The sequence below is a fragment of the Sciurus vulgaris genome, assembly GCF_902686455.1.
Source record: "Sciurus vulgaris genome assembly, chromosome: 17".
Taxonomy (NCBI): domain Eukaryota; kingdom Metazoa; phylum Chordata; class Mammalia; order Rodentia; family Sciuridae; genus Sciurus; species Sciurus vulgaris.
This window is the reverse complement of record NC_136478.1, coordinates 12,032,206-12,053,410: the sequence shown is the minus strand read 5'-3', so window position 1 is coordinate 12,053,410 and position 21,205 is coordinate 12,032,206. Positions and strand designations below refer to the sequence as shown.

The window sequence follows — 21,205 nt, the reverse complement described above, 5'->3', positions numbered from 1 at the left end:
AAGCTTGTGGAAAAGACTATACCTCAGACATTCACTCTAGCTACTGCCCACCCTTTATTGTGCTATAAACAACAACTGGGAAAACTTAAGAGTTTAATAAAACAAACAAACAAAAAAAAACAAAAGAAATGGTCACGTAGCCAGTTAGTTTAGTGATATATCCATAATTTGAAGTCAAGTATCTCTGACCCAGAGCTCACAAGCTAACTATTCCTGTTACCCCAACTCTCCTTAAACACATACATAATATGTGATTAAAAATTAACAATACTGGAAAAATAGATACAGGAGAAAACTGACAGGTATGTGTACAAGAAGCTTTAGAATGCAAATGTAAAAACGAATGAAAGGGATAAAAAGAAATGAATTCTCACCTCTGTGTACAGCTGACTCCAGGCACATTAGAAGGTAGGAAAGCCTGGCTTCCCGGGACCGAGGAAGGTTTTCCACATTGCACCGATATTTCTTCAAGTCACTCTTACAGGATTTGGCTAATGAATAACTGACTTTATAATCCTGGGCAATCAGTTTTTGTCGGGTTGTGAGTGCTTCTCGACACTGAAGAAAGAGTTCAGCAAGAGAGCTGTGAGACCACTCACGTGTTCAGCTGTTCACAAGAACCTCTGAGACAAGCATGGAGACTCAGAGTCAAGCACACGTCAACATCTGCAGTCCAAAATGCCTGTCTTTACATTTGGTTAAAATTTAGCATGGGAGGGCTGGGGAGATATCTCAGTCGGTAGAGTGCTTGTCTTGCAAGCACAAAGCCCTGGGTTCGATCTCCAGCACCGCAAAAAAAAAAAAAAATTAGCATGGGAAAGTGAAATTAGTGTGACAAAAGGTAGAAGTAAATGGGTGGGAGCCTTTGAAATTTTATAGTGAATTGCTAATTGTTACTGTAACAGCAACTATCCTAAACACATACATGTTCGGTAGATTCTAACACATTAATTTGACATAAGGTATGCTTTTTTTCCCCAACAATATCCCTAGTATAAATTTCACCAGAATCAAAGTGGCAACTGACATTAACACTTAGGATGTTTCATTTTATACTTTTATCAAATTGCGGTGACTGTAAACAATAGTGGTGACTGTAGGAAACTAAACTGAGAAACATTTCTTTATTTCTTTATCTGCACAGGAATACACATGACAAAACAGCAAAATTAACTTTTTTTTTCTTTTGAGAAAGGGTCTTGTTTATGTTGCCCAGAGTGGGCTTGAATTTATAATACTTTAGTCTCAGCCTTCTGACTACCGGGGATTATAGGTGTGTGCCACCACGCCTGCCTCCATTTAATTACCTTTAAAAGTGACAAATATTCTTACATTCATTCCAAGACAGAACTAACAGTAATGAGAATGTTTAATGAGATAGCTGCTGAAAAATTAAAAAGTTGTTTACCTGTGTGGCACATTGGTTTGGTTAGCCTAAACTATCTGAGTAGGTAGAGGAGGCCTCAGTGAGATTCTGACATAAAATTCTCCAATGTATTCCTAAAATTTATCCTCAAACACTTCCCAATGTCTAAATAACACAATCAGAGCTTCATTTTCTTGGTTTAAGACAAATATGCTTTTCATTTCTAAAAAGATACATTTTATCAGCCACTTTATATGGTATAGTTAGTCCTTTTCATCCACAGATCACAAATGTTGGGGGTGATTGTACTAAACATGTTCAGACTTTTTTCTTGTCATTGTTTTCTAAACAATATGGCAAAATGACTATTTATACATAATTTACTTTATGTTAATCTAGGGATGATTTAGATCATACAGAGAATGTGCCCAGGTTATATGCAAATAGTATGCCAGTTTACATAAAGAACTTGAGAATTCTTGGATTTTTGTATCTGTAGGGGTCCTGGAACTAACCCCCCTATGGATATTGTGAGGCAACTGTACAAGAAAGGGTTTGTGAATGCTTTCAAGAAATTAATAGCTGATATGGTGGAACATGACTATAATCCCAGAAGCTTGGGAGGCTGAGGCAGGAGGACTACAAGTTTGAGGCCAGCCTCAGCAACTAATCGAGGCCCTCAGCTCCCCAGAGAGACTCTGTCTCAAAAAATATATAAAAAGGGCTGCAGATATGGTTGTGTGTTAAGTACCCCTGGGTTCGATCCTGGTACCAAAAAAAAAAAAAAAGGTTGTTTCAAATTAATACCTTTTCACTCATGGATTCTTCAAATTTATGGTTAAAGAGGCACTTATACACTCTGCCTTCACCAGCTTGTGTCTGTAAGATGAAACACACACATTATTACTATTAGTTAAGTAACTAAGTGCATCATCTATAATCTCATATAAAATATTCTAGTAAATACAGTTAGAGAACAAAGTGAAGTGTCAAAGTGAAACTCCTTTCTTACAACTTTATGTTAGAGTCAAAAAAACTCTTAACAATCAGTAGCTCTAAAAGTTAATGCTGTTAATTCAAAACAGCAGCAGAGAGGAAGTATATACAAGTCACTCTCAGTCCTTTGCTGTGAGAATGCAGACTACAAAGTGTCAGAAAGATGTCTAAGGAGCTAGAGGCACAGCTCAGTGACAGAGCACTTCTTGCCCCACATACTCAAGGCCCTGGGTTCAATCCCAAGTACTGCAAAAAACAAACAAACAAACAAACAAACAAACCCAAAAAACAGGAAGTTGTCTAAAAGGGTCATCAGGTAGTAATAAAGGATTTAGTTTTTAAAGTAAGTCCTAGCCAAAACCATGTAAATATGAAATGTGTCAATTTTAACCATACAATAAGTGTGAACAGAATTCCCCAGTAAGATAAAATTCCTCTAGATAAAACAGATTTCTAAGAACTGAAATTGAGAGGTGAGATAAAGTAGAAAAAATAGTGTGTGGAGACTGTTAGAAGCCAACTGTTAACAAGATGCTAAATCATCAAGGCCAAGCATCCAACAGGGTTTTCTATTATCCTGGAATGGACTCCATCTCTCATTTCTGTGGCTCTTCTACATGTGAGGGTTTGTGATGGTTTTGGAATAGAGCATTAAAGATACTTAAAAAGAAAGGAAGAAAGAAGAACAGCTTCTGGGCTGACTCACATTTTCACAAAAACGCTCCCGATCATCTCTGCAAGCAAAATACAAATGCCGGTCTAAATGAAAGTCATCTGAGGACAGCTCAGCCACCCGAAGAATGGCTTTCTTGCAGAGTTCAGAGACTTGAATCTTGGGTTCCTTTTCTTCTGCTTCCTTCACCAGGCCTTTCTCCAAGCACGATACCACCTCACCTTGTGAATGTGCATCCTAAAATAGGAAGGATACTAATATTTTAACCTTTGCCACATGGGTTTCAAATAAACATCATTTGGCTAAAACCCCCCAACATGGTTAGATTACTGATGTTCCATTGAAATTAAGCAGGAATCCACCACATTATGCAAGTTAAAAAAGCCCTTAATAATCTTTAGCCAAAATATATATGCTCTATGCTACAAATGAAAAAACAGATCCTGAAAATTTTAAGTATAGGTTAGCACTAGAATTTAAAGGTTAAAGGTTAAAGGTCAGAAAATTCTCAAGAAATGACATCAGCCCAACGTTCTGGTTCATGTCAACATTGAAACAACATTGCAGAAATCACTATACATTTACTTCTAAAAGCTAGATATTTCCCAAATAACAGTGCTTTTAGTCAAGGGAAAAAACAACAAAACCAGCCAGGTGTGGTGGTGCACATCTGTAATCCCAGCAGTTTGGGAGATAAATCTGGATTCATATCAATGTGATTTAACAATATAACCATGGTTTATATGAACTGATTCTGAATTCTCCTAAGATCATCCGATCACCTTTAATTCTATGCTGTATCATCCCTCAGCTGCCACAAGCATTCCTTCATCCAAAATAGAAGAAACTTCCTAGATATTTTCTATTCAAGATTCTGATTTCCTGTAGTTCTAATATATGCTACAACAACTTGAGAGGTATGACCATTGATATAGGTGAACCATAGCAGTTGAAAATAGTGTTACCATTTATTTACACACACATAAAAATTGTTATGGTAAAATACAAATCCACAGAACCATAAGTATATAATATAAAGATTCTGCATGATGTAAAGTTCCTCCATTCTCCTCTTCCTCCCCACCCCCATTAAATATCATTATCCCCTTATCACAGAAAACATTTGGCCTTTGGTTTTTTGGGATTGGCTTATTTCACTTAGCATGATATTCTCCAATTCCATCCATTTATTTGCAAATGCCATATTATTTTTCTTTATGACTGAATAAATAGAGGGGGGAATAATAGAGGGGGGGAATGAAAAATGGTGGAATGAGACAGACATCATTAGCCTATGTACATGTATGATTACACGAATGGTATGAATCTACATTGTGTACAAATAGAAATGAAATTATGTACCCGTTTGTGTACAATGAATCAAAATGCAGTTTGTAAAAAATTAAAACAATAAATAATTAAAGTTTTTTAAAAAATTCTGAAAACCAGGTAGGGAAACAACTACTTCGGGCAAAATTTCAATAAAAGAATGTATATATATATTTTCTGCCTTATTGTAACAAAATTTGTTCTGTAACATTTATTTCTAAGTATTCCGTGCAAATGCTTATGTTCTTCTAAAATACCTATGAAGCAGGGACAGAGTTGTGTATCTATTGTACAGATGAAAACAGAGGCTTAAAGGAATTATGCAACTCTTCTGAGTTGTAAGATGCCTAACAAGCAGTCCATCGTTTATTTTTTAGATTTGGGTTTAATGTGGTGGGATCTATGAAACTCCTAGAATTTATGTGTGGGTTTTGTACATTTTTCTGAGGAGGTTTCATAGTTTTCATAGGGTTTGATAACCCAAAACAGATTAAGAAGCACCCTGCACCAGTAGATTGACAGACCTTTCTATTCTCTATCAGGACCTTGACCTTTTTCACTAGCTGTATCTATCTAATGCTTAGAAACCTGGGATGACTGAGGAGGTTTTGGGAGAAGAAAACTGAGGGATGAGTGACAAAAGGGATGAATAGAAAAGTAGCCAAACACCCCAGCAATCTGGAATAGGCTTATTTTTTTCTTTATAATTTATGAGCTCTACTTAAGCAAGGCCTACCTATTTCTATCTCTACCTATTTCTATCAAAGAAGAAACAAATCAAAGGTAAGAACAGAAATATACCACTTACTAGTTACAGCATATCAGTGATTATAATAAATGTTATAAAATAATATCCTATATCAAAGTTTAGCAGGTCATAAAAACTTATATAACCACTAGCAATTAGATTTTTTCTTCCAATTTAAAAATTTTAAATCTTGATCATATATGAAAATATATAAAAAGTCCACAAAACCACACTTTTGCCTATAAGAATCAAAAGAAAGGACTTACATTTATTTTCATCATAAGCTCTAACAAATTGTGTATTATACTGAGATTGTTATAAAGCATCAAAAGGAAGTTAAAAATAATAGCATGCTAGTCAACTCTTGAAGTTCAGACTTCAATCCAAGCATCACAGGGCAAGGAAATGATTCCATTTAATGAGTCAGCCAAGTGTTTCCCAGTGTATTTGGGGTTTATAATTGTTTTAAATATGTCACCAGGAAGATTAAATACTATTATATTTTTTAATGGTACCATTTGCTTCTTTTCAGATTTAAGGCATCATCATGATGGCTTATGAACTCCATAAGGAATCCAAGATTTCATTTTAATTATAGCAACTGTAAGAGCTCACATTGGTATTAGGTCATAACACCATTTCCACTAGATGTTTTCATTCATTATATCTTTCAGATAAATATATATTTCAAAAAAAAGATATTTCAGGAGTTCCCCAGAGTCTCTGAGCTATTTGGTTCAACCATTTGAGTTATATAACTGAAATATATACAAATATTGGACAATGAAGACTATATAGCTAATCATTAAATTTTAATAAAAACAAATGAGGTGAACTCACACCTGTATGTTACCTATGAGATACTAAAATTACTTAGGTAATATACACATTGGAAATATGATTAACAAATGATCCTGTAAATGACCCTGGATTTACAATATTTTGAGGTTTTTTTTTTTTTTTTGGGGGGGGGGTGAGGGGAATAAGGGACTATGCTGGGGACTGAACCCAGGGCCTTGCACATACTAGGCAAATACTACTATTGAGCTCCATCCTTAGATCTCAATAATTTTTTATTATTGCTTAAAAACATCTGCCTGAAAATACTGCCAATGACTTCAGTTTTTTGAAGACTGATAGGTACTTCTTTTTCTTCTTCATATTCCATATCCTTGAAAATAAACCAACAATAGCAGAAAAGAATAGCATTAATATCAAAATAGTAGGCAAGAACTTATGTATGTATATATGTATATATTTATGGTACTAGGGAATAAACTCAAATAGGCAAGTACTCTACCACTGAGTTATATCTCAGCTCTTTTTAAAATTTTATTTTGAGACAATATCATGCTAAGTTGCCCAGTCTGGCTTACAACTTGCAATCCTCTTGCCTCAGTCTCCCAACTAGCTGGGATTATAGGTGTGAGTCATCATGCCTGGCAAGAAGTCGGTTTTTATCTCTGATATAAACCATTTTCTATTTCACCATTTCTGGTGTCTCCCATAATCTAGACTGGTAGAAAGAGAATGTCTGAGTTACTCCAAGTAGTTGGTTAAAAACAGGAAATAATGAAATGATATAATTACTGAAAGTATAAGAGCAATCCTACTGTGGCATAGGTCTACAATTAAGTTCCTTTTTGGAGGCCACACTCTTTTTTTTTTTTTTTTTTTCCAGATGAATCATTCACACTTCTGCTTTTGGAAATCTTTCCTAATACAGATTAACCAGAAATCCTCCCCTCTGACCTTTGGAGAAGATCAGTTCAAAGCCAGTCATGGTACAGTTTTCAAGTTTCAGCAGCAATAAATTTGAAATTGATGAGATTGTTCTCTCCTGTGGTCAGAAGCCAATTAACTAATTTTCAGGATAAAATTATCTAGTAAACTAAACAACTGGCCATGGAGAAGCAAACTACAGTTAGAAAAAAAAGGTAAAGTAGAGCTGAGGACATGCCTCCCTCTCATTTTTAAATGCAGCTATGGTACCAAAACAAATTACACTGGAAGAAACATGCTTTTTCTGAGGCACAAGTACAGGCATGAGCCCATCTCACTGTCCCCTAAATACAATAAAACTTTTGATGGCAAGGTGGTGATATAGAAATTATACCTAACTGCTAGGTATATCAAAAGATTAAAATGGCCGAGTGTGGTGGTAACATCTATTATCCCAGCTACTCAAGAAGTGGAGGCAAGAGGAACAAGGTTAGAGGCCAGCCTGAGCAACTGAGCCAGACCCTGTCTCCAAATGAAATGTTCAAAAAGAACTGGGGATGTAGCTCAGTGGTAAAGCAATAATGGATTTAATACTAGTACAACAAAAAAACAAAAGTGAAAACAAAACCCTGGTCTTTCTTCAGTTTCCTTAAAGGGTTATGCCAAGCTTACAGAGCTTTCAAGGCTGACTCAGAGGTATCTATGAAAGGGCTCAGGGCTCTGTGCTGATAAAGAGGACAGGGCACCAAGGCCTGGTGACAGCCAAAACCCTTCTTTTGAGCTGGTGTGCTCAGTTACAGGATTCTAATACCATGCCCCCTTTGCTAAAGATAGCTGCAAACCAGGAACAGAGGGCAAAGAAACAAATGAGTTTATTTTCCATCCTATGTCCTAAACAAAAGATTAATGAGTGGCAGCCTTTAATAGCTGATGCCACCGGTCTCAGACCAAGTCTCCCAATGGTATTCATGACCTTTTAAGAGTTTCTTTCATTTTTGCTGAGCAAACAAGTTCTGAGTAAATTGGCCAAACCTTCATTGTGCCCTTCTGTTCAACAGGTTAATAATTTCAAACATAAGATCAGCTATAACTAAGGAAGAAACTAGTTAGGCAGTTCTTTTCTGTCTTTATTATAATCAGTTCTTCTGAGATGAAAATAATATATCATACATTTATCAGAAGAACTTTCTTCTGATAAGTTAGAAGTACCTTTACATATCTTAAAGTTTTCTAATATTTAAACATCTCATTTTACAAATGCAGACCAACCAGTGTGCCTGCTAAGTACACTTGCTAAGTACACTTACACAGTTTGCATGTGAGATTATCCTACAAAAGCTCCTGTTAATGCAGAAATGTTCAGAAGTGTAAAGATTGGATCATGCGAACTGTAACCTCATCGGCCCATCCTAGTTTGAATGGACTGACTGACTGGTGGTAACTGTAGGAGGGTGGGGCGGAGGAGGTGAGTCACTGGGGGAGTGCCTAGAAGGGCTCATTTGTCCTGTGACCTTGTCCTCCCCCTTTCTCTCTGCTTTCCTGACCTCATGAACTGAACAGCTTTCCTCTGCTGGGCCCTTTCCCATGATATTCTCTCACCTTGGGCCTAGAGCAATGGAGCTGGCTGTCTATGAACTGAGACCTCTGAAACTGTGAGCCCCAAATAAAGTTTTTCTCCTCTAAGTTGTTCTTTCAAGTATTTTGGTCAGAGACACAAAAACTGACTAAAACAAGGTAACACTGAGATTATGTGCAGAGAAACAGAGAACTCGGGTCTCTCTTTGCCAGAAGCATATTATGGGTAATACTTTGAAGATAACACTGTTTTCACAGATGTTGACTCCTTTACTTCCCCGTACAGTACTGAACATTTTGTTATAAACACATGAAATGCATTCATAGGTCAACGAGTCTTAGATCTTAGAGGTGTGTCTGGGCAAGTTTCTTTTAATTTGAACCCTGTCACTCTATTCCTAAATTTTTCCCATGTGAATTACATGAGAAAATTTTCATTTCATTACAAATGAAATCGTTTTCATTTATCAAGCTCCTAAGTTTATAAGATCCCTTTGGTGATACCTTTTCACCAAGCCGAATGCTGCCACATTTCAGAATGTTGATGTCATTTTTGCAGTCATCCATAAAACCGCAGATTAAACGGTAATCACTAAAAATGATGGCTGTCATCTTGGTAATGTATTGGTGACACTGGTACTCAGTGATGTTGCCTCGGTGATCCACCAAGCAGGAAACCATGTAACCTTTTCCAACTGGTTCATCCGCACATTCTTTAATCTGTTCAAGAGAAAGTGGCTGATTTACACAAATATTCTGTGCTTGAATCAAATAACTTTTAAGAAAGAGATGATGTTTGGTACTTTCTGTTGATTTCCTAACTTTTTATTTGGGAGAAAAAAGGAAAGCATTTAGAAATACATTCATTTAAAAAAGAACAATGTAGCTGGGCATGGTGGTGCATGCCTGTAATACCAGCAACTCAGGAGGCTGAGGCAGAAAGATTGTGCATTCAAACCTAGCCTCAGCAACTTAGCAAGTCCCCAAGCAACGCAGCAAGACCCTGTCTCTTATAAAATTAAAAAGGGCTGGGGATGTGGTTCAGTGGTTAAGTATCCAGGATTCAATCCTTGGTACCCAAAAAAAGGCAGGTGGTGGTCCTAGGAATATATCTCTGTTGGTAGAGCGCTTGCCTTGCATGCGAAAGCCCCTGGGTTCAATCCCTAGCACCACCAAAAAAAAGAAGTGCCATTCAGTGATATTATAACAGATACACTGGTTTTTATCCATAATTATTTTCTTGCAATTCCCTCCCCAAGGCAGTTCACAGAAGTTAGAATTTCCCCAAGTTGGATCATAGACTATAATCCTCCTGGTATTTCTGTATTAAATTCTTTGACCCTTTCTTGTCCAGTACCAGGTCATATGATCCTGCTCATTCCACAGGGGTCCTGCCCCATTCCCTAGAGGGAGGAATGCTGCACGGTGAGGCCAAGAAGAAGTCCTTCTGGCCCTTGCTGAGTTTCCTCACTCACGCTGGCATCAGCTATTCAAGGAAGTCTCCATAAAAGTCCTAAAGGACAGGGTTCACAGAGTTTCCCAAGAGCTGAACATGCAGAGGTTCCTGAAGCATAATACACCCCTTCTCCCATACCTTGATAGATGCACCTCTTCATCAGAACCTTTGAAATAGTCTTTACAATAAATCAGTAAATGTGTTTCCAATAAGTTCAGTGAACACTTGAGCAAATTAATAGAACTTGAGGACAGGGTTGTGGAAACCCTGATTTATAAGGGTTCAGAAGCAGGTAAAACCACCTGGTTTAGTTTGTGACCTAAAGGGGTGGGGACAGTCTTAGGAAATGAAGCTCAACCTGTGAGATCTGACACAGTCTCCAGGTAGATAGTGTCAGAACTGAACTGAATTAGAAGACACTAGGCCGGTGTCCCTAAAAACAGTTCATTTGCTGGTGGGAAAGCTTGCCTCAGGAACTTAGTGAGATCTTGTCTCAAAAATAAAAAGGGCTGGGGATGTGGCCTGGTGGTTAAGCACCCCTGGGTTCAATTCCCAGGATGGGGGGCGGGGGGTAGAAGCAGCAGTAAATTCTGGAATTTAAGTAAACAGTTACACACTGGCTTGAGAGGTAGCAGAAAACGTCAGTAGTTAAGATCAGTGTTCTTTCAGCTTAATCTTTGTCATTTTTTGATGATACCTAAAAACAGGGTCATGAGTATATTTCCAATCAAAGGGGTTTTTCTGAGGGTACTGGGGATTGAACCCAGGGGTACTTGAACCTCCAGCCCTTTTTATTTTGTCTCAGCCTCCTGAGTCACTAGAATTACAGGCATGACTGGGGATATGGCTCAGTGGTAGTGCTTGCCTAGCATTAAAAAGGCCCTGGATTCAATCCTCAGCACCACCAAAAAATAAAAATAAAATATTCTTCAAATACAAAAAAGATACCCAAATATCACAATTTTCATTAACATCATTAAAATGTTTCCCTTAGTATCTGTACAGTGCTATACATTTTCATTAATTTTTTGTCTTTATACTCAGTAAACGTTAATACCTTTATAGCACTAGCTCCTTATTGAAGCATGTACTTCTTTGGTTTGACTGATCCAAATGCAGAGCCAAAGTACTGAGGAGTGTTAAGCTTCCTGGGGTTTGGATTTGCCTCTGGCCTGGCAGGTTGTAAAGATGTGAGAGCAGCGATAATAACCTCAGCAGTGGCTCTGGATGGTTTGGGACCAAGAGAACCTGATCTTGAAAAGAAGTCTAATTATACCCCTGCCTTCCTCTCTCTGAACCAAGACAGATGTCATTTCCAAGAAAGGTAAAATAACCAAGTCATTCCTTTCTTAAAGACTGTTCTGGTCAACAGATGTAATTTGCTCTTCTAAGTCATTTAATATTTATGAAACTTTTTTTAAAACCTACCTCTGATATGGTTGACTTGCAAACCTCTCTGGCCACAGATTCAAACTTGGGATCAGTAGTCAGGTTCAGCTTGTAATTCCACAATAACTAGGTTCAAGGGGAAAACCAAACAGGGGGGAAACAAACAAAAATCCTCTAGTTAGAATAATATGAAATTTGTCATTAGTGTTTAAATTATGTAAGTCAATTATACAGTCAAATAAAACATTTATGCATCAGGTAACAAAAAGTAAGACAAAATGCCATCCCATTCATAGATAAGAGGAAGAAAACATGCAGACAAAATAAAAGCAGTACCATTTGGACATATTTTTTTCCTATTTTACTAAAGGACAATTTTTTAAAAACTATTAATGAAAAATCATTTAGTGTCAAGAAAAAACTTAAATATTAAAATTGCTGATAAAGTTTTCAGAGACAATATAAACAGGTTGTGTAGGCCAAATTTGTTTAAACCAAAAACTCAGATGCTCAGATGGGGTGGGCTTTGTCCCAGATTTCACAACCATCACTGCTTTCATCGATCAGTTTTATGAAGGAGAATTGCCCAGGGTCTAGTTTCCATGCTTCTCTATCTCATTCCTTTAAAACACCTGACTTGAAGCTGGGGATGTAGCTTGGTCAGTAGCAGAGCATTTGTCTAGCATGCTTTAGGCCCTGGGTTTGATCCCCAGCACTGCTCCATGCTCCAAAAAAAAGATCAAAACATCAAAACACCTGACATAAAATATACTTTACACAACTAGCCATTATTGTTTCCAGGCGAGGGCTGAATATTATTTTATCTTTGAAACCTCAGCTAAATAATTTCAATAAATGACCCTTAAAAGTACTTAAAAGTAGCAAATACAAGCCTTCAAACTGCTCAGAGGAAAGAACAGAGGCTTTGGATGATGTAGAACATGAAGAGGTTTTTTTGGAAGGGGTCATTTCTTTCTCTCTGACTACTATACTCCAGGATGAAAGAATACAACCAGTCATTCACTGAATCAGTCAAACATCCTCTTGGCACTTTGGCTGTGCCACACACAGTCTAATCTCTAGGAGCTTCATAGGCCACTGGAGGAAACAGAAGCATTACAATGTGTACCTACTACCTTCAGGCACTATGCCAGAGATGGGGGCATAAAGCAGAAGGGAAAAAACTCACACTGTATGGTGGTGGCTAAGGTCAATGGCAGAAGTGGTTACCAGGCAGTGTGATCTGACTCTGCTCCTCCACCTCCCATCTTCAATACCCTCAACTCCAGCCATTCTGAACTACACAGGTTCCCCTGAGTCACCCTCACCCTTCTATCCTCCTTACCTTGCATACCTGGTGTCCCAGTCAGTGTCTCAGTTCATCTGAAAGAATTCTTTCTAAGCCTTGTGAATTGAGCCCAGGATAATTTGACCTCTGCCACCTCTTCCTGCTTCTCCACCACTCACTGAGTTGTGTTCCTCCTTTGTATTCCCATAATGTCCCCTACATGCTTCTGCTATCACATTTATCACACTACATTTTTATTGCTTATTTTCTTTCTAGTTTGACTCTTCCTTATTTTGTCCTCCTGTGACCGAGCTTATGGTGGTTGGGCGATTAGAGCTTTCCATTGTATTTTTGGAGGGGAGAAGAGAAGAAATACTGCTGTCTTCTTTCTTTACCAAATCTTCCTCAGTGCTTATACAGATTTAACCACTTGTTTGTGTGTTGTGCTTAGTGCAGTTTCTATATACCTCTGTTCTACTTCTAAAGAGCCTTCCTTCCTCTTCAGTGACTACCGTTACTCTGGGGCTGAAGTTCAAACATGATTTACAGGACTTTCTGATCTGGCCTGTCTCCTGAGTCCTCCTCCCTTGGACTCTGAGTTGAGTTCCTCTAACATGTCCTGCTCCCATGCATGGTGCTTCATTTATTTAAAACAGACTTCTCCCTACCCTTTAATATGACTGGCTGCTTCTGACCTTTGAGGTTTCATCTTAGGGTAGCATTTTCCCCAGTAAATTTTCCCTGACCAAAGCCCTCATCCCACCTCCGCCTAGGGAACTCCTCACACTTCTTGCTGTGGCTCTGCAGTTCATGCTAAGGATTTTGAATTTCATCTTAAAGGAAAGAGGAAGCTAGCTGATAATTTTTAACCAGAGAACTCAAAGATCAACTCTGATTACAGTGTGGAATAGGGCAAGATTGGAGAAGGTTAGTAGATCACTTAAGAGGCAAGAATTGATTTGGGTAACAGAAAATGGGATATACTTGAGATAAGGAGAACAAGGTACAGGACTAGGTTTGTGTGTGTGAGGGGGTGAAGGATAATTTTTCTTCATAGTCACATTCCCTAAAAGTATAGTCTGTAGCTCATTTTATCTACTTCCTCTTTCATTTGCCTTCAGAAATGACAAGTGAATGCTACCTATTTAGTCAAACAGTTCTGTAAAGACAGTTAAAATCCAAAACAAGGATGGGGAGGTAGCTCAGTGATAGGGTGCTTGCCTGGTAAACAGGAAGCTCTGGGTTTGATACTCAATACTACAAAAATAAATAAAATAATAAAATCAAATTTAAAAATCAAAACAAGCAATTACTGCCAAGTCCCTTTCTAAACTCCTCCCCAGAGGTACTTAAAATTCCTTTTGCTTTGTCTTATAATTACCTCTATATCTGTAAACTAGTGCTTAACCTATTTCTTAATTTGTCAGTTTTAGGTATTCTACAATTTACAGTGTAGATGAAGCATGAACTCTCGTGCCCTTCTTCCTAATCCCAGTCCTCCCAACATAGTTAAGTCACAATGTTGTCAGATACTCAGAATTTACATTATTGATTATGTAAGAAATTTTACGTGTATGTATACACACACACACACACAGCAATGTCAATATTTCTTTTCCTATACAACTTTCAATCTGTCCTACAGTTAATCATCATTTACTTTACAGGCCTATTTTTCTATATACTCAATTCTAATTAATCCTCAGTCACTTTACCAGAAATGTGCACCTTCTTTCAGAATGACCAAACCTACCCATAATCTACCAGGTGAGACACTCTTCAGGAGTCTTCTATCTCGCCCAAGCAGGTCTGGCAGCTCCCTAGGCTTCTGCACAGGGGTCACCCCTCATCAGCCCCCTTAGGATGTCCTTTGCTCTTGTCTTGTATTAAGTAGTTAATTACTAGGTTCTTTATCTTTCTCTGTGTATTCCCTTATTTTATTGATGTACAGTAGCTTTATGAAAAAAATATGCAGGTCATAAATGTTTTAAAAACTGCAGGTCTGGAATAGCTTTATTGTACATTACTTCAAATGAAAACTTTTCCTCATACTTTCAAAGGCACTGGTCCACTATCTCCTAGCTAGTAATGCTGCTAAGAAGTACAGTATTCAAATCTAAGTACTTTGATTATGACTTGGTTTTTTTCCTCTCTGAAAGCTTTCCTCCCACCACAAATTCTGAAATTTCACTGACATGTACCATGCTGTAGGCTATCTCTCCCTCCATAGCACTGGGTATTTGGTGAAGTCTTTGAATTTAGAAATGCATATCCTTCAGTTCTTAGAAATTTCCTCACTTCCCCCCACCCCAAGTGCCTACTATATGCCAAGTTCTGTTTAAGGCAGCAATGAGCAAAAATGGGAAAAATCCCTGCTTTCAAAGTGTTTACCTTCTTGAAGGAAGATATAATGTGTGAATAATCAAAAGAATATATTAGGTGATACACTAGGGCAGAAGGAATTGAGAGGGGTTGGGTACTACTTTATATAAGGGGGAAAATAAGTATCCATAGGTGAAATATTCTGTTCTTTATGTGTGCGTGTGGTACTAGGGGTCGAACCCAGGACCCAGCACACCCTAGGCAAATGCTCTACTACTGAGCTACATACATCCCAGTCCCCCCGCCCCCCGCTTTTTGGGGGGGTACCAAGGATTGAACCCAGAGGCGCTTAACTACTGAGTCACATCCCCAACCCCTTTTTATATTTATTTAGGGACAGGGTCTCGCTGACTTGGTTAGGCCCTCACTAAGTTGCTGAGGCTGGCTTGAACTCGTGGCCTCCTGCGTCACTGGGATTACAAGAGTGTGCTGAGCCCATTTTCTTTTTGAGATGTAGTCTACCTAAATGCCCAAGTTGGTCTCAAATTTGAGGTCCTTCTGTCTCAGCCTTCTAGCAGCTAGGATTATAGGAGTGCACCACCAAGCCCAGCTAGCCAACATCTTCTTAACAAACCAGTGAGGATGACTTCCAAAGTCCCTACAAATGACACACACAAGTACAAGTCACTACATCCAGGGAAGTCCAAAGTATGGTGTCCCTATTGGGTATTTATAATGCATTTATAGTTATTCTCATTCATGTTAAACTTACCAGCTGGATCGTTTTTATCATAAGCAATGCTACCCAGAAACTTAATTGACATTTTACTTTTATTAGGTTAAGAAGGAATCTGAGTTAAGAAAGAAGCAGAGCCGGGCTGGGGAGATAGCTCAGCTGGTAGAGTGCTTGCCTTGCAAGCACAAGGCCCTGAGTTCGATCCCCAGTACTGCAAAAAAAAAAAAAAAAAAAAAAAAAAAAAAATTCTCATGAAGAAGAGGAAAGAATTTTGCTCATCTTTCACTCACAGGGTTATCATGAGCTGCTACAAATGCCCCTTTGCATAGATTAACATTTCCGTTGGGTAAATACCTAGAAATAAAATGGCTACATCATACAATATGTTTATGTTACATTCTAGTAAATAATGCTAAACGCTTTGAAAGTAGTTGTACAAATTTACATTATCATTATCAGCATATGAAAGGCCCCTAGTTCCATATTCATACCCATACTTGGTATTGACACTGTCAGTCTTTTCAATTTTCATAATTCTGACGGTGCAGGCACCTGACCACTAATGAGGCTGAGCACCTTTTCAATGTTTATGTCATACAGATGTCATATTTGAGACATGGATGTTCAAGCATCCTAACCAAAATTTTATTCCTTTGACTTTAATACTTTGCATAAGTTCTTTATATATTCTCAATACTGTTGGATATGTTAAAAATATTTTCTTGGTGGCTTGCCTTTTTACTCTACTCACTATTATCTTTTTTTTTTTTACTCACTATTATCTTTAATAAATTTTTAAAACATTTTATAGTGTGGTGCTGGGGACTGAACCTAGGGCCTTGTGCATCCTAAGCAAGCTTCTCCACTGAGCTATATCCCCAGTCCCAATAAAATAAATATTTATGTAATTTATCAATCTTTTGCTTTATGATTAGTGCTTTTTCATTTAAGAAATCTTTGCTAATCCTCAAAGTCAAGATATTTTTCTCTGTTAACTTTTTAGACATTTTATTGTTTCACTTTCACATTTGAATCTACAAAGGATCCAGAATGAATCTTATGTGAATGGTGCCTTATTCAAGTGTTCATATATATATATATATATATATATATATATACACACACACACACATACCATACATATATGGTGTTTCTGGCCTTATTCTGCTTCACTGGTCTGGCTTGTTGATCCTTGTGCCTCTACCATATGGCAATTATAGAAGCTTTACATTAACTCTGGTCAAATTCTCTCTGCTTGGTTTCTTAATTGTTTTGGCTATGAGTGGCACTATGTGTTCCCACATAAATTTTATAGCCAGTTTGCCATTTTGATAACAAGAGATTTGGGATTGCATGAAATCTATAGGTAATTTGATAATAGTTGACATTTTTATAGTAAGTTTTCAACTTGTGAACTCACAAACATAGTTGCTCATTTATTTGCTTAGGTCTTTAAATTTATCTTAATATCTTACAGTTATCTGCACAGCAGTCTTAACGCATTTTTTAAAAGTTAATCTTGGGTATGCTATTTCAATACTATTATTAAAATATTTGCTTCTTATATGAAATACAACCAAGTTTTTTCCACATTTATTATAGTTGTACATAATTATGGGATTTGTTGTTACATTTTTCTACATGCACACAATATAACAATATTCTACTGAGTTTCATATACTGACCCTTTACTGAAGTCATCTATTAATCACCTGCTAATAGTCTACCTACAAATTCTTTTTTTGATTGTCTACTAAAACAATTATGTCATCTACAAATAATGACAGTTTGATTTTTCCTTCCCAATTCTAGCCTTTTTTCTTGCTTGACTATACCAGCTAGGCCTTCTGTTACAGTGAAGCAAGGATGTCTTATAGACAATCTTGGGAAGAAAGCTGTCAATATTCTTCTACATTTGCTGTAGGTCTTTCTATAGCCACTATTTATCAGATTAAATAAACTCCCTTATAGGACTATGCTAAAATTAGAACATTAAATACTAACTAAATATCTGATTAGGAATTATGATTTTTAAAGATATGATAACAGTCAGGTACAGTGATGCAAGCCTCTAATTCTAGCTACTTGGAAGACGGAGGCAGGAGAATTACAAATTCAAGGCCAGCCTAGACAACTTATTGAGACCTTGTCTCGAAATAAAATAAAAAGGGCTGGGGATGTAGTTCTATGGTAGAGCACTGAGTTCAATCCCCAGTATAGCAAAAATAAATAATTTTTTAAAAAATATGATAATGATATTGTAGTCACTGTTTTTCTAAAAGCTCTTACCTTTTAGGGGGTATTTACTGAAATATTAACACATGGAAAGATATGTCTTCTGGGTTCTGCTTCAAAATAATACAAAAGGAGTGGAAATAAGTAGGGGTATAGGAAACACTACTGAGCATCAGAATTAATAACAGAAGCTGTATGGTTATTATATGGGTGCTGACTATACTCTGTGGAATATAATTTACACTACAAAATTCACTCATCCAAAGTATAAGGTGGTGGTTCTCCAATCATCACTACGGTTAATTACATAGCACTGTCATTGATTCCAGAAGAAACTCCACACCTATTAGCAGTCACTTCCCATTTCCCAATTCCCCCAGTCCCTGGCAACCACCAAATCTTATCTTTGTGGATTTGCCTACTCTAGACATTTCATATCAATGAATCAGTTCTTGAGGTTCATCCATTTTTTTAGCCAAATAATATCCCACTGTATGGATACACCATGTTTTATTTAGCCATTCATCAACTGAAGTGCATGTGAGTTTTTTCCACTTTTAGATTATTGTGAACAATGCTTCTATGAACATTTTTGTACACAATTTTATGTGAACAAATGTTTTCAACTCTCTTGAGTATTGTGATATGATACATATACTTTGGTTTTTGTTCACAGTTCCTGGCTCATAACTCCTTCCCCAAGAAAGGCCGCTGAAACTATAATTTTTATTTCCCAAGGCAAATCACTGAGACTCTCTCTTTGAGTTGGCCACAAAGAAATTCTCTGACCTACTCTGGTTCAATAATAGGTCATGATACCCTCCTCATTCCAGAGGGGTACACCCCACACCCCTGTGCCCTGGAGGAAGGAATGCCGCAAAGAGAGGCCAAGGATAATTTGGATGGACAGAACTTGCTGAGTTTCCCCACCTAGTCTATTAGCAATCATGCCTATGCAATGAGGTCTTTATAAAAAACCCAAAAGGACAGGGTTCCAGAAGGAGATTGAACACAAGGAGATTCCTAGAAGGCAGCATGCTCAGAGACACTTAAAGCTCTGCACCCTTCTTCCATACCTTGACCTATGCATCTCTTCATCTGTATTCCTTGTAATATCCTTTAAAATAAATGGGTAAACGTAAGCCAGTGTTTCCCTGAGTTCTGTGAGTCACTAGAGTAAATAAATCACACCTGAGGAGGGAGTTGTGGAAAACTCAATTTATAGCCACTTGGTCAGAATCACAAGTAAAATGACCTGGGAGCTGGGCACATTGTCACGTGCCTGTAGTTCCAGCTACTTCGGAGGGTGAGGTGGGAGAATCAAGTCATCCTCAGACTTTAAGGCCAGCTAGCTGGGCAATGTCATAAAATCTGTCTCTTTAAAAAAACAAACAAACAAAACAAAACAAAACAGAATACCACTTGGTGTTTGCCGCTGACATCTAAAAAGTGTGTGCTGGGGGTGGAGGAAGTCTTGGAAACTGAGGCGCCAACCCCTGTGACCTGTCTGCTCTCTCTAGGCAGACAGTGCTTGAACTGAACTGGATTAAAGGAACCCAGCTGACATCCACTGCTGCAGACCAGAATGCTTGCTGAAGGGAAGAAACCCTACTTGTTCAGAGGTCAGAAGTTTTGGGTATCGACTGCTGTGTGACAGCAGAGGGGGGACAGGCGGTGTGCTTTCCCAACACAAGGCGCATACCTAGGAGTAACACAGGTTTGAAGTGACGAACTGTCTTCTATGGTGGTTGTGCTACTTCACATTCCCACCAGCAATGTAAGAAGACTAAATTTCTCCATATCCATGTCAACCTTTGTTACTGTCCACCTTTTTAATTATAGTCACCCTAGTGGGTGTGTAGTAGTATTTCATTATGGTTTGATTCGCATTTCCTTAAAGACAACACTACTGAACATCTTCTCATGGGTTTACTGGCCATTTGCATATCTTCTTTGGAGGAATGTCTGTCTATTTATACCCATTGTGTCCTTTTATTTTGGGGACAGGGTGGTATTGGGGACTGCACCTAGGGCCTTATGCACCGTAAATATATTCTGCCACTAAGCTATACATTCACCCTAAATTTCTTTCTTTATTCTAGAGCTATAAGAGTTTTTAAATATTTTTTCAACACTACCTATACCCTTATCAGAAAATATTTGCAAATATCTTCTTTCATTCTATGGGTTGTCTTTGAATTTTCTTTCCTTTTCTTTTCTTTTCTTTTTTTTTTTTTTTTTTTTTTGGTGTTGGGGACTGAACCCAGGGGCATTTAACCACTGAGTCATATTCCCAACCTTTTTTTTTTTTCCCTTTGGAACAGGGAATCAAACCCAGTTTTGCAAATGTGAGGAAAAGACTTTGCCACTGAGCTACATCCCAGCCCCCCAGCCCTTTTTTGTATTTTATTTAGAGACAAGGCCTTGCTCAGTGGCTTTGAACTGACGATCTTCCTGCCTCAGCCTCCTGAGCCTCTGGGATTATAGGCGTGCGCCACTGCACCCAACAAACTTTGACAGTGTCATTGGAAGCACAAAAATTCTTAATTTTGGTGAATTTATCTACTTATCAATTTTTGTTTAGTTGCTTGTTCGTTTGGTGTCCCATCTAAGAAACCATGCCTAATCTAAAGTCATGAAGGTTTACAACTATATTTATTCAACAGGTTTTATAGTTTAGCTCCTTCATGTAAGTTTTCAATCTTTTTTTTTTTTTTTCACATGGTATAAAGCTGGGCTCCAAATTCATTATTTTACGTGGATATCCAAGTATTCCAATACCGTTTGTTGAAAAGACTATTCCTTTCCCGGCCAAATTACCTTCATACCCTTGTTGAAAATGAATCATGTGCCTATTTTTGAATTCTCAATTCTGTCTATCCTATTCAGTAGCACAGTCTTGATTATTGCAGCTTTGAGGTAAGTTTTGAATTCAGGAAATGTAACTATTGTGTTTACTGGGATTGTGTCATGTTTAGAAAAGACTTCCCTCATTTCAAGATTTCTTCTAGGACTCTTGAAGTTTTATTTTGAATTTAAAAATCTCAGACCCATCTAGATTTTCTTTAGAATGAATAGTAACAGTAAGAGTCGACTTTCCTGTTTTTTTGCAGTCCATATCCAATCTACCACTACATGGAAACAGGTGATTTCTGACAATCTGACAAACATATCTTTCGGAAAACCTATTATCATCACCATTAAGCCTTTCCTGACAAAAACACCTGGACAGAATTCACTTTGTGTCCCACTGTACTCTGTACAGACTTGTGTCAAAACACCCAAAACTTTTTGCACAGATTTAATTTCACATCAGTCTCCTTTTAATGTGCTACCACACATAGCAAGTGACTAATGATGAGTAAATGAA

At 37.7% G+C, this 21,205-nt stretch overlaps 1 protein-coding gene and 2 long non-coding RNA genes across 3 annotated transcripts in view; 2 read left to right on the top strand and 1 right to left on the bottom strand.

The window, feature by feature from the left end:
* Positions 1 to 21,205, bottom strand: part of GLG1 (golgi glycoprotein 1) — a 114,215-nt gene that overhangs the window by 31,545 nt on the left and 61,465 nt on the right. Inside the window, exons 3-7 of the mRNA XM_079119648.1 lie at positions 11,294 to 11,380; positions 8,914 to 9,129; positions 3,069 to 3,272; positions 2,174 to 2,245; positions 375 to 558 (exon numbers count right to left, since the gene is read on the bottom strand). Coding sequence (XP_078975774.1) covers positions 375 to 558; positions 2,174 to 2,245; positions 3,069 to 3,272; positions 8,914 to 9,129; positions 11,294 to 11,380 — 763 coding nt within the window. The remainder of the gene's footprint in view (positions 1 to 374; positions 559 to 2,173; positions 2,246 to 3,068; positions 3,273 to 8,913; positions 9,130 to 11,293; positions 11,381 to 21,205) is intronic.
* Positions 1 to 21,205, top strand: part of LOC306649059 — a 208,030-nt gene that overhangs the window by 153,623 nt on the left and 33,202 nt on the right. The window lies entirely within an intron of this gene.
* On the top strand, positions 17,536 to 19,251 carry LOC306649061. The gene is made up of 2 exons (XR_013760568.1): positions 17,536 to 17,648; positions 17,703 to 19,251. It is a non-coding gene; the product is annotated as an uncharacterized lncRNA (long non-coding RNA).